The 14916-nt window shown below is 34.8% G+C and overlaps 1 protein-coding gene across 1 annotated transcript; it reads right to left on the bottom strand.

The window, feature by feature from the left end:
* Window positions 1–9151: 9151 nt before the first annotated feature.
* LOC112687685 lies at window positions 9152–11140 on the bottom strand. Its single transcript, XM_025560545.1, has one exon. It carries the CDS (start codon window positions 11134–11136, stop codon window positions 9160–9162), a length of 1977 nt encoding a protein of 658 aa, XP_025416330.1. The 5' UTR covers window positions 11137–11140; the 3' UTR covers window positions 9152–9159.
* Between the last annotated feature and the right edge of the window lie 3776 nt (window positions 11141–14916).

Raw genomic sequence — 14916 nt, 5'->3', positions numbered from 1 at the left:
AATATTATCGGATACTATCGTTGTTATGAGAAAAGAGAATGAGATCATTATCGTTACAGATTTAGTTCACCGCATATACATAGTACATTCTATTTATTTATCTGAAACCTAAAAAAAAAAGAAATTCAGGGGATAATTGATAATTTATTGAACCTATCATGGATTCGTGGAGAAACATAGTTCATAATTGTACCCACATTTACAAAAATAGCAGTGCCGTCAGACATCAGATTGTTCCTATTGTTAAATATTTTACTATCTAAAATTTTTTAAAAAATTATAAAATAGTAAAAAAAATTTGAGAGGATGGGAGATTTTTTCAATTTTTCCATCCCATTTAGTTATGTCGTTTTCTTTTTATTGATCCCCCCCCCCCTTTCAAAAAGCATGTCTACGCCACTGCTTAGAACTGTCAACTTTAAAGTAGGCTTGGTTAATATGCGTTAACGTATGTTAAAAAAAAAAAAAAAATGAATAAAATATACAATTTTAAGCCGTTGATTTGGAAGTCATCACTTAGGTGTACAAAATACAAATAATAAAATATAATAAACACATTTTAAAACCACTGATTTGCAAATTCGAAGCTAATCTTCTTTAAATACCTATTCAATTCTCGTAATCTTCTCATTAATGTACTCAGTCATACAATTTTTCAAGTATTTGTTATTTCTTTCCTGTTTGCTAGTAATTTGCTAGTATCTAGTAATCTATATTATATCTATTATATTTTTATACTCTATCTTATCGATATAATAATTGTGTATATATGTCATACATATAGCTTTTAAAATTTTGTTTTTTGTTTTCAATGCACGGCTCGCCTAACCTGTACACAAACGGGAACCAATTCGGTTACTCCCAAACTGTTACCCGTATGTTTATATAATATTATACCATATACTCGCTATGGCACCGTTAACCTCTAATTTAGGTTCTAATAACTTTTTAAAAAATACTATACATGCGATCATTATTCACTCTCAGGCGTTTTAAGGTTTAAGGTTTCATGGCTTCGTTTGAACATGGGAAAGGAACGCTTTGTTCAATATTCACAAGAATATACACATAAATGTTGATAATATTATTTCGAAATTTGGAAAAACAAAACAAAGAAGATTAAATTTTGTTATTTAATTTTAAAAATTAACAATTTCATATATTCATAACGTTCTAATTTGATATAATAATTTACTTTTATTATTTTGTAATTGTGTATTATCTTTTTGTACTTTCGAAAAAAATGACCCATCTCCAATTTGAGTTCTAGATCCGCGCCTGAATACATTTACCATATCGAAAAATTGTTTAAGAGATAACGTCTCGTAATCGCTGTCCGCTATTTTGCGTATGATTTATGCGGTTGTTCAATGGTTGCGATTGCTTGGACAGAGACGTTTTCGTTTGTCGTTCGTTAAACCCAGTTGCGTTGACCAAGTTCACTCACTTACGTTGATGTTTAAACGAGGGGATTCTCGGTTTAACTCACGTCAATGCGCGTCGTCGCTTTTGTCGTGTGTTTTTCATTCTTTGTTACCATTTTGTTATGTTACCGAACCGTTAGTTACCATTTGCATTGCGTACCGTTGTGACTGGTTTATTTCTACCGTTGCCTACTTTTGTGTACTACGTCCTTCGCCAAATTTGCCGTCACCGCTAACATTACAGTCGTCAACCAGTCGACTACGATTTGTTCACGGTTTTTATAAAATTTGTTGTTTATTTCTTTGTGCGTTATTATCGTTACGGCTCGTATTTATTGATATTCTGCTGGTCGGCTCATATCTGTCCCGATGATTATTTTATCATTTCTAGTTTAATGTTAGTTCAATTCGAAAATTGATTTCATAATAATTTGTTTAAACCGTTTACCGTGCAGTCCATTCCAACTCCAAGACTCCAAGACGAAAAGCTATGAACCTAGGTCATCGTACCACCGGGCAATCGAGTGATTGCCTCGTCACTCGCTCGATTTGCATAAACCATGTTAAGTTACTTACGGTACGTGTATACTTACATATTTATATAAGCTAAGGTGTGCTATGTACGATGTGTCTAATGCGGTAAAAGTTATAATAGCGAAAACATACTTAAACGCTGGTGTTACGTTCCAAGGTACCGCAGTAGCGCGCGTGTGCGATTAGGAAGCTCCACGAGAACATCTCTTTATGAGCGAGGGACGAGGGTGAGAGTTGTTATAAACTCGAGGCTGACCCCGACTAGTGCACAACGTATTCGAATCATTCGATCCGAAATAAAAGTTTTCCGTTCGTTTGTGCCGTACGCAACGCTACGTACATAAATATAAAATATATTGTACGGTCGGACGGGATCCGTCTCGCGGACCCGATGTGAATTTTGAGCGCACCCGAATGCTTTCGTAAAAACAACTCGTAGCCGTTTCCCGTCTAGTTCATCGGCTGCTGCTCTCCGACAACGTTCCGATATGTCCGAGTCCGGTATGCGTTGCACGCGCGCCGCGTTACACCGCTAAAACAAACACTGGGCCACGATTCCGTGCCGTAACCGCGCTCCGCGGTGCCATTGGCGAATTTTATTTTGGCGCTTGTTTTCTACATGAAAAAAAAAAAAAAAAAACCGATTTCGATATGAAACTTTAAATCTACCCCCTTGTTTCGGTGCATCCACCGCCCGTTTCTCCGTTACCCAGTTGAGACAATGCCTCGTGTCCAGTCGTTGTCGTACTGACCGACCGACCGCCCGACCGGGAGCGTTTCCAAAAATTTCACATTGTTAAACACGCACACTTTCCTTGTGTTCCGCAGCGACTTCTTAAGAGCAAGCGCCGTCTTGCAAACGTACAGCACGGCGAATCGGCGTTCCGTCGAGCCGATATTGTGCTCTTAGAGCAAATCGACCTGTCGTCGAACGTTCGTGCAGAAACGTTTTCGGTGTTGGACCGCGGTTTTCTTCGATGTTTGCGTTTTCAAACGAGTCGTGAGCTTATTTTGAATCATTGTAATGTTTTACACAGACGATTAACAATAATTCGATTAAAAATTGAATCTTATACCGTCGATTATAAACGCTGTTAATAAGTATTTAAAATCAATACTCATATCAAAGCTGACAACATAAAATAGTGTCTACCGAACGTGCAGACTCGCTACATTTGTCCGAGACGCGTCATGCGAGTTTGGCTCCTACTCAGACAGGATCGTCCTCAGGAAAGGTGGCAGGGCCGGCGTCAACAAATATTGATTTAGGGGGGGGGGGTTTACAAGTATACAAACGACTGCTGTCTAAAACAGAATTCTAAAATATTCGTATTACTTAATTTGATGATTGCCGACTATATAAATATGTCATTTATAGGGGGAGGGGTATTGCACCCCCGACAGTGGCCCTGGGAGAGAATAGGGCAGGCATCCCCTGGAAATTTTTTTCTTCAAATGTTTGTTATTTATGATTTATATCACACTAGAAAGACTTATAAATGTGAATACACGTGTAAAATTCATTCCCCCTTCTTTTGAAAAGGGCGTGATACTCAAAAGTATGCCACGGGTTGTTACGTTTTCCATACACCGAGGATAATACAGGCGTGTATATATGAGAATGCGTATACTATAGTGGACCTATAAAAATCGAACGGTAATAATTACCGTTTTCTCGAGAAAATTATTTCTCTTTGATTTTCGAGCAGAAAATCTATACCGCGTGAGACACGACCATTCGGTGTGAATTTCCATTGCAAAAGATATTTTTTTTTATTTTTGTTTTAAAAAAAAGAACATTATCTAATGTTTTTATGTTTTACCGATAGCTGGATTAGTGTTAGGTTGTTAGGTTAGGTCGATAACTTTTTGTAACTAAACAAAAAAAATTTAAAATTTCACAAGGTCTAACATATAAATAACTAAGAATCCAATTTCATAAATGAAAAAAATAAAAACGCTACATCCCTGATAATAATTATATTCTTTCCTATCTCTTGAGAAAAAAAACACCCCGAAATGGCATTCTCTATTACGAAGGTACAATGAACGGTAATTGTGTTCCGCGTATAACGTATTTTCATGCTTGAATGACAGATGTATCTGCACGTCCTCTTATCGAACGCGTTTTCCCGCGCACAATCCGAGTAACTACTGCCTTGTGCGTACTTTTAAGTATAATTAACCGCTCAAACACGTACGGACATAGAAGTTTATTAGACCAAAGGCTATCAAAACATGTAAAGGCAAACTATGTACTTTATTCTAATTCATATTAGTATTGCCGTCAACCACGACCGAAAATCAACCGTGTCTCGTTGACCTCCGTCTGATACGTTAATAAAATATTGTTATCTCGACACATTTTCCGTATCATCGGCTCGTATCGTTCGTGACTTACTCACGTCCAGGTGATTATTTACGTATCCGACGACACAACGTCTCGGCTGATTTGCACGGGACCTGATAAGAAAACGACGGTTATATTAATTTCTCTTGCTTTCCAGGCGACCATAGCGTATTCTCTGCTGCATACAAAGGCTATTATTACACATCCTGTGTACTGAGCAGTCGTTTGCGTGCGTCTCGTACGAGCAGTAGGAAACCTGCGGCCTACGACATCGTGTTGTTGTACCGGTTTCCTAGACACAGGGATACAAACAGCTGCTGACGTTGAATAATTCGAATTTGTCCGAACCGAAAATAATAAAATAAAAATTACGATGGACAACTCACGTCCGTCGACGGCTAGCGCCCGACGGCCGTATTCTTCCCCATCACTTCGTGCTTTCGTTATCATCAATCCACGACTTAGAAAAGAAAGTACATAGGCGAAGGCGTTTTGATTCCGAGCGATACGCCGTTGGACTTTAAACCAGGGCTTAAATCGAAATTGTATACATTGTTTACCGTTATGGGACATTTAAACGTTATAAGCAATTGAGCGTAAAACGCTATAAATAATTTAAACGTTATTCAATTTAAACGTTTAAACGTTATACAAATTTAAACGTTTAAAAAATTTTCCGTTGTCCGTTGTCGACAGTTAAAACGTTATGAACAATTTAGCGTTTTACGTTTAGCGCTTTGCGTTATTTAAATTAGTGTAAGATTTGAAACGTTTTCAAATGTAATATTAAGCAATCAATACTATGTAAAATAACATTACATATTTTAAATATATATATATACGAGTATATATATACCTTTAACTAGTGGTCTATTGGTAATATTTGCACTAATAAATATGGATTCTAAAATAAATTTTCTCGCTTCGCTCGACAATTTTTTCCCTCAATACGTTCGAAAAAATTTAATTAATCCTTTGTAACTACCTACATGTTTATACATTCTATTACGACTAAAAAATATAACACCACACGATATACATTTGTAGCACGTTATAAATTGCATGATACAGATTTAAGAACCATGGGCTGAATGTCCAAACTCCATAATTTTTTGTCAAATGTTATTCACTACAGTTAACAAAATACATCAAACACTGCAGCGTAAACTGTAATCTTCAACAGATAAATATTTTAATCAATTTCATAGTAAATAACAATTTTTTCCAATGAACTATTAAATTGATTTTTTTTTTTTGTTATCGAGTTATTTTAGAAGAGTATAATATTTTACAATAGGTGTACGCCGAAAATCGAAAATCTGCTGATGGGTGTACGCCGTATACCCTCGTGCGTACCAATACACCATTTAATACAACCCTTAACGATATTTTCTTTTTATAATTCTCATAACTCATAACTTATAAATAAAACAATCATATTTGTCGTACAACAACAATAAAATGCACATAACACGTAAAATATGAATTTATTTTCAATTTATAACTTGTGTTCGGTGTAATACTAATGTTTTATCGGTGTTCACCGAAATTATTTTTGATGAGATAGGCTATACGAGTTTAGCGCCGATAATATACGACGTAATTTCAGAAAGCATATTTATAAATTATAATTGGTAACGATTATTTATATTTTATTAGTTGATAAATGTATTGCTGTTTTAAACATCCTTTTATATTTATTTGATTTAGATAACCTAAGAATTTAAGTCAATTTTACAAAAATAACTATGTTCCAAATCTATTTTACTGATAGTTATAAATATTTTTCAATTTATTTTATGTTTCGATCTTTTTCTGTTATATTATTTGATATTAATTTTAATCGTTTTTTGTTTCTGTTTCGTTATCCGTTTTCAATCGTTTATCGTTTTCCGATATGTTATCTGTTGTCGATTTCAATCGTTTTTTGAATAGTATAACGTTATAAATACGTTTTGGTGCCCTGCTTTAAACAGTTACGATTTCCAGTGCGACATTTGCATTTGCAACGTTGACAGATAAATCGGAAACGGCAGTGGTTAAGTGTTCGTGCCATCAATCTCGAGGATCCATTTTTTTTCGCATGGCCAATTGTTCCCGTGTCGGAAAACCGTCAACATTATTTATGAACACAAGCATAAATTTATATAGTATTTAAACAATTACAGATTGATTGACTATTCAACAATTAAAGATAAGATATACGAATATGAGTATAATAATAAAGATGTTTTATAAGGTTTTTATTGGGTATAATTGGTTTTGATTATAACCGTTGTATCCGTTATACATAAAATACCGAAATGTGTGAATGTGCAAATATATCCGAGTTAAAGTATAAAAAGCATAGTCTGCGGTATGCTGTGTTTGGATATAAGCGTATCAATGGTTCTTGTAGTTTTACATTTACGCACCAAAAATCCAAACTAACAATGCCGTGTATCAAAACGCATTTACAATTTTGCACTATTTTTTTTATGAAATTATTTTATTTTTTTTGTTACTTATTATCCAGATTGAAGTGTATATTAAGAGCTCAGACAACGCCTTCGGGTCAGTGAGTTATAATAATAATAATTTACACTTGATTTATGTGTTTACCGAGTGTAAATGCTCCGACGAGATTCAGAAGAGTATTTTCATTTTTAAATACTGTACAGCAGCGGTGGTGTGCGATAGACGCGATAACACAGTTCGTCGACACTCGTTGAAACTCGACAATCCATCGCTTTACCGACGGGACGCACGTGTACGATACCATATTACACGAATATTTCGCGGTGTCCTCTTCAGACCGAGTTCCGAGGTGTGCGTTCGTTTCGCGAGGACGAAACCCGGAGGCAGGACCACTGGAATAGCGGTCCTCGTCAGAATTTAGCTCGTACAAATCAATACCATTTTAATTGTGTTTCAGATTGTGCGGTGGATCAAATCCGGTGTTTCGGAAATGCTGAAAGCGAACGGTGTGTCCGTTTTTGATTTTTTTATTTCGATTTCGATTAGCTCTTTAAGAGGGTTGAACGATCTTACGACATTTTACGATGTTTCGCGTCGGTTCGATACGTTTTATGGTACTCGAGTTTCTCATCAGCTTTTAAATTTGCCCTTTGGCGTACAAAACGGTTGACGCTCACCGCGCGAGAACAGCCGACACACGTTCAATAGGGGTGCGAGTGAAATGTGAAACGCATTATGTACGTATTGCGTTACACACGACCGATCGAAATAAATAAATAGTATGCGCGAATTTCGCTCGACGAATGTCCGCCGGCGTTTACAACTGTTGTACGGTTTTACTATTACACTCCTCTACATAACAATACCACCTATTACTGCTGCAACACCGCCGTGACAATATATTATTTCGACCGACCGAACGCAGACGCTATCGCAAAGCCCTGGGCGACGGGGTGAGCAATTATCAGCATACGGCCGTCATCCCCTACCCCGTCGTCATTACCACACGAGAATCGCGGATACCAGCGTACGCGGTGTACACGTGCGCGCTAAAGAGAAGCCTTTGACTCGTATCCGCGCACACACGTTTGTGTTATACGAATCGCTCACGTACCGCTTTTCCCCCGGGCGAGTGATACCGGGTTTCCGTTGATACGTGACACACACCACGTCCAGTTCGTGCAGTCCGACTAATCGTTCGGCTCCTGGAAAGTGTTCCCAAATTTTCTGAGCCCGCGACACGACGAAACGTTATTTTATATTTCGCGCGAACCGCGGGCCCTTTTCCATGACCGATGTGTGTTCGGAACGGTATTCATACGAATCCCATGGTCTCCGTTGCCAGTGGCGTACGACGGCTCGCCAGCCCTCCTGACAAACTTAGAAAAATCGCTTTTTAACCAATTAAAGTTTGATGTAATGATATTTTTTTTAACCTTTAATTTTACTTTTTTTTTTTTTTTTTTTTTGGTATATAGTTTATCTTTATAATTTATTATTACAATTTTTAACTATGAAAATTTGCTTTTCTCGCTTTATGACTAGCAAATTCATCGATCGTTTCTTCGTATGAAATTTTTTATTCAAATGCCCTTGTGTTATTTTAATAATTTCATCATTGAATTCACACGTAGTGTGTACAGATGGACAACATTTACGTATTTCAAAAAGTATACTGGAAAAATTTCGATTTTAGTGTAGGATAAAAATACGACTTCTGCACAGTTTTGCGACCCTGGTATAGGCACAGTTTGCCATATCCTTGATACGCCAATGTCCGTTGCACTTTGACGACTGAAACAAGCGTATGTTTTCTTGCACGGTTGAGCCATAGCGTTGTCACATCTTAAATTCAAGTCGAATCGAATATTTTTTTTATTTTTCAACGTTTTTCGTTGGTTAACTATTTACTATCGATTGCCTTAGATTAAAATTTATTTTCACACATATTTTGTATTTTTTACCCGGACTGTATGAATTTACGTCAGTTCGATTCAAATTCAATCGGGAATATTATACATAACTTTTACACAATAAATCACTAAATGGAATATGAACATTAGCATTGAATTAAGAATTAACTAATAACACCACTATTTTTTTTTAATTTTTAAAACTTCGATTTCCTGCGCATTTTTAAAAACTATTTTTAAACTCATATTTTAGTGCATTTCATGCACATTTTACTTTACATTTTTAAGATTTTTAACTAGGTTTTTTCAATGTTCTATTGTAAATTTGATTCAATGCACTAATTATACAATAAACAGTACATAACCGTCAAAATATCGCGTATTTTTTTTTTTTTTTTTTTTTTTTTTATTGATCTGAATACATCGACATCTAGGTCATTAGTACAAGGTGTTAACAATAATATATTTCATAATTTTTTTTTTAAATTAAGTTATACAATTCTGATTTTTTAAGGAATAAAATTAAGTTGTTAGTGTCCTGTGGGTTTGGTCCAAGTGCTTGACAGATTTGTTCAGAGATGTGGAATTGATCGCGGTACTGGTTGTATTTATGGCATTCGGTGATGATATGTTTTACCGTTAGGGGGACTCTGCATGTGTCGCATGATGGAGGTTCGTCGTTGCTCATCAAGTAGCTGTGCGTTAGATGTGTGTGTCCTATTCGAAGTCTGTTGATTGTGGTTTCATCTTTTCTACTAAGTCCGGAATTTGTCCATAGGTTGGTGTTATTTTTAATTTGATTGAGTTTAGTGTTAAGTTGTCGCCAGTGGGAGTGGCATTTATTGTTTATGTAAGTGTTGATTACGATTTTCGCGTCGTCGAATGTGATGGAATTTATATTTGTGGTTGATGTTGAGTCTATTGCGTTATGAGCTTCTTTATCCGCTATTTCGTTTCCCAGTATACCACTATGTCCAGGAACCCATACAAATAGGATTTGTTTCCCTTTTTTGCCAGCCTGGAAGGTTTCTTCTTGGATGAGCTTTGTGGTATCGGGCGGGTTACTTGTATTTGTGATTGCTATTAGATTGCTTAGTGAGTCGCTAAGAATTATGCATTTAGTTTCGGGGCTTACGCATTCTGAGTGGAAAAATTTGGCTGCTTTGTATATTGCAATCGCTTCTGCTGTAAATATTGAGGCTTGGGGAGGAAGTTTATATGTTATTTTTTGATTATTTACTATCATTGCAACCCCGACTCCGTTGTTGGTTTTGGAGGCATCAGTATAAATTTGAACACTGTTTGGATGCTCTTGCAGTATATTTTGAAGCATGTTTTTATATATGGAGGGAATTGTGTTTTCTTTTTTGAAATTTGTTAGTGAGAGGTTGACGTTGAATGTCGTGTTCCATGGGGGGAAATTATAGGGTTTTCTATCTAGAATGTTGTTTATTTTTATATTTTTTTTTTCAGCTTCTTGTATATATGTGTTTATTATTTTGGTTGCTGGGTTGTTTGTATTTCTTTTGGTTCTGGCACAATGCAATAGAAGTAGTTTTTCCCTTCTGAGTTTAGGGGAAATTTCGTTGGCGATGTTTCTAATGCTCTCAATTGGGCTGGATTTAAATCCCCCGATTGATAATCTTATGGCAGTATTGAGTTTGGTTTGAATCATATTTAAGTGGGAGGTGTTAGCATTGTTGAATAATATTGAGCCATAGTCTGTTTTTGATCTGATTAAAGCTCTATAGATCATTAAAAGGGTAGAGCTGTCCCCACCCCAAGTTGTATGTGAAATTATTTTAATTATATTGAGTTTTTGAGATAGTGAATCACGGATATTTTTAAGGTGAGGTAACCAATTTAGTTTGGAGTCGAATGTAATTCCTAGTATTTTTATTTTATCTTGGTTGGGTATGACGAGGTTGTCTAGTGTTATTTTTAGGGGTTTTATTTTCCTTCGTTTTGTGAAGATGATGCTTTGTGATTTTAGGTTAGAGAATGAGAAGCCTGTTTTTTTTGACCAATCTGATAAGTTGTTCGCACTTTTTTGGAGAAACTCTTGCACTGTATTTAGGTTATTGCTTCTGCATAGTATGTTGAAATCGTCTGCATAGAGGTTGGATATTACGGGAACTTGTATTGTTTCAACGATATCATTAATAGCTAAGAGAAATAATGTAACTGCCAGAGAGGAACCTTGTGGAATACCGTTTTCTTGATAGAACGTATTGGATAAGGTATTTGATACCTTGACCTGAAATTGTCTTTCTTTTAGGAAGTTTGATATATATTTGAACATGTTGCCGCTTGTTAAAATTTTGCTTAGTATAGTTAGTATTCTGTGTCTCCATACGGAATCGTAGGCCTTGGTTATATCAAGACTGATCATACCGAGGATTTGTTTGTGTTTGAATGCGTTCTCGATTTCTGTTTTTATTATTATTAGGTTATCCATTGTTGATCTGGCGTGGCGAATATCGCGTATTATGCTGCGTAGTGTCTCCATCTAGTATTCGGTTCGAATTCACATTTGTACACTACTGTAATCGTATTACAATTTTCATAAAATTGGTAAAGTAAAATGAGATGTGCACTCTACGGTGTTCCGAATTCACGGGTTAATTGTTATTTTCCTAATGTGCAATCAAAAAATAATATAATCACTCATTACGCATAACTATGCTTGAAAACCGAAATCAATTTAAGTATCTTCATTCGTACATAAAGTATTTATATTTATCGGTGTCTGTCTTTTTATATTGGTTAATACGAGACTACATTAAAATACTGACATTTTAATGTTTCTACCGACTAGTATACGAATCAGGATCGAACGTGGGGGAGGGGTTAAACCCCTCGCCCAAAATATCAGGAACAAAAAATAAATTATCTGACCTTCAAATGTATTACTGATAAAAAAAATGAAAAAAATTATTAGTTATTTAAAAGTTTCCCGTGGTTTGCAAATTGATGTATACAATACAATTATATAATATTTATGAATATTTTTAATTTTTTCAAAAATCCCCCCGACATTTTTTTCTGCGTACACCCATGATACGAATATAATAAATTATCGTAAATCTGTTCACTGGTAACTAACGGATGGACATAACGAGGATTTAGAAAGGTGTTTAAAATTTAAAACTAAATAAATGACAGACATTTTCAAATACGGTGGTCTTACGAAAACCCATATGACGCAAACGCCAACGATCTAAAGTATGTATCGCAAATATTCTATGTCGTATGTGTGTGTGTTGAATTTCCGATATACTTATACGGTGTATAAGGAGAATATATAGATAGTGCTTATCGACACCAATGAAAAGAGGAGTAAAAGAAAAAAAAAAAACACTTCAAAACTAATAAAACGCTCGAGACGATGGAACACGACGTGTGTTTGCTGCGCGTTACGTCGAAAACGTTTTCGATTCTTGTGATGAGTTTTCCTTCTAATTTACTCCTGTACGACGATACCGAGGTGTTATTCAGTTCCAACGGTAGCACTGTTGACTGAGATTTATATAAAAAAAAAAAGATTCCGAATGAAATTGCGGCTTATAAATCGTCGGCAACGATACGGTTATGACTTGTGGCAGATAAGCTTGGGATCCAACGAATAAAGAAGTTTCAAGAAATGAGAAAACGAAATGAATATGTACTTTTTTTTTGTAAAGATATATAAAGTTGTATAAATAACTATAAGGACGATATTCGTAAATTAAGAACATATTGACTGCATCACATCAATACAACGACGGAGATTGTTCCCCAGCAATTTCATAAGGAAGTGTTTAAGGACCATATTATATTGTCACTGTCTTACAGTTCATATGTTTAAAGCTTTTCTTTCTCATTTTCGTATGCACACACACTAGAGCTATACACGGTCCGTTTTTTTTTTAGACCGGACTGGACCGATACATTTTAACAAAGACCAGGACCCGATCGGACCGATAAAATAAAAATAAAAATCCAGACCGAAATGGACCGATAAATTTTAACAAAAACCGGGACCAGACCGGACCAGCCCGATAAAATAAAATTGAAACTCCGGGGTCCCCCCCCCCCACCGGTTGCGCCACTGACTATTATTCATTACTACTTTTATAACACGTACCTAATAATTAAGTATAATTTAAAAGCACTAATCCAAAAATAGTTTTATAAATTATGTGGGATTCGAATTTCTAGAAATATAGACATAGTTATCTCATATTATATTATATTATTTCGTCGTTATCATTTCCACAGAATTGGAAAATATTAATGTCTATAGATTATTAATCGATAGTGATAATTGCTAGGTTTTTTTTCTTATTTGTATACATTTGGAAATAATACTGAAAACACAATGCAGGTAAATTCATTATCACGTGTCCCTGCGTTATATTTGGAGATCTATTAATGGGTGATTATTATGTCAACAACAAGACTATAATAATTATTATAAAAACGTGATGAGCTATTTTTGTATCCCGAAACGTTATAATCTAAATTAAAATAATATAATATTATGAAATTATTTTTTATTTTACTACGTCATATAAATTTATAAAATTGTATAAAGTAAAAATCACGGGACCGGACCGAACGAGACCAAATTTGAATTGAAAGCGGACTAAATCGGACCATTTTTTTTTTTTTTAGAGGAAAGGACCGAACCGGATAAAACCTCATAAAATTACAATACGCAAAGACCGAAAAAGACCGGACCATGCAGAGTTCTAACACACACACAGTGACGCACACTCATTCTTACCAATATGGGTCGAACATATTTCATTAATATCGACCTTCCACCATAAACATTAGCAAAACAACTCCATTAAAGGTAATTTTGGAGGTAGTGAAACTTGGCATTTCAGGCATCAGCCTAGATCTAATGAAGTAGCACAAGTTCAATATTGAAATAACATTTGGAAAATCGCAAATATTTTTAACCACCCAATTTTTTGGGGGGGGCCAGATGACCCCCTTAACCAATGAGGTTAGCCATGAGAAGCGCCAATGCATACACACACATAAGGGTTTTTACTTTTATATTTGCATATCTTAACTCTTTTTCCAAAGCATTTCTTAACCTTAACTCTTAAATTAACACAATCATGATAAAGATAGTGAAAACATATTGGACAAGCAAGCATTAAGCAAAACTTGAAAAAAAAAGCTCAGGAAAATCTTGAACGCCCAACAAAATTATTTTGTCAAGAGTTACTAGTTAATGGTGATATTGAACATTTGCTGGCTGAATATATATTAGTGATGGGAATAATCGAATGGAATAATCGAATCATTCGATTATCATAATAATCAAATGATTTTAATAATCGAAATAATGGTACTAGACATATTTATCAAAAGCAAATTAATTATTCGGAAAATTGCATGTTTTACTCTTTGTCCATTGGGTACTAAATTAAAAAGTCCATTGTCATCAGTATTGTATTGTTATTTATTTTATTTTCAATCATTGGTATAATTCCCGGTATCGGTAATTGCCACACTAATCAGTTAAATACGTATAAATATTTGGATTGAAAATGCCTTTTACCTTCACGCTTATAGATAATATAATATTTGATTATTTATACAACCAGTTCAAGCAGTTAAATCATGAATCATTCGATTATTCGATTATTTTGATTTCGTTTACTAATCATTTGATTATTCGATTATTTTTTTTCGATTACTAATCATTCGATAATTCCCATCACTATTTGTAACCATTTGTAACAATTTGTATGGTTATATCGATTTATCAATTTTTAAAATCAAACTTTCGCGTTCCACATCAACAATTCTTATTGCATCTCATTAAATCAAAAATTCTAGCCACAAGATATTTTATTTTGACGGGTAGTATTTTGATTTTCTTAGAAGTTTTTCCAATATGAAAGAAAAACTAAGAAAAATAACGAATACGTTTAATTTCATGAACAACTAAACAAAGAACTGATTCTTTCATCTGTAGGGTCTTGCGCAAGCCGTAAGCTATTTTTTTTCTCGGAAAAAACTTTTAAGTTTGAAGAGGTATAGTAAAATTGATTATTTTCGCCAACTTCGGTAGCTGATATATATATATTTTTTTTCATAGTCTTATCTCTGAAATATACTTTTTTCCCCATACTCATATTTATTTAAGCATGACACTGACCTTTACTTCTAGACCAGTTTTTGTGATCCGATTAGTTGTATTCACACAAACAATACATACGGACCAGTATAATGT

Source organism: Sipha flava, unplaced genomic scaffold (genome assembly GCF_003268045.1).
Source record: "Sipha flava isolate LNK unplaced genomic scaffold, YSA_version1 35a_pilon_pilon, whole genome shotgun sequence".
Taxonomy (NCBI): domain Eukaryota; kingdom Metazoa; phylum Arthropoda; class Insecta; order Hemiptera; family Aphididae; genus Sipha; species Sipha flava.
This window is presented reverse-complemented; position numbering and strand designations above follow the sequence as displayed.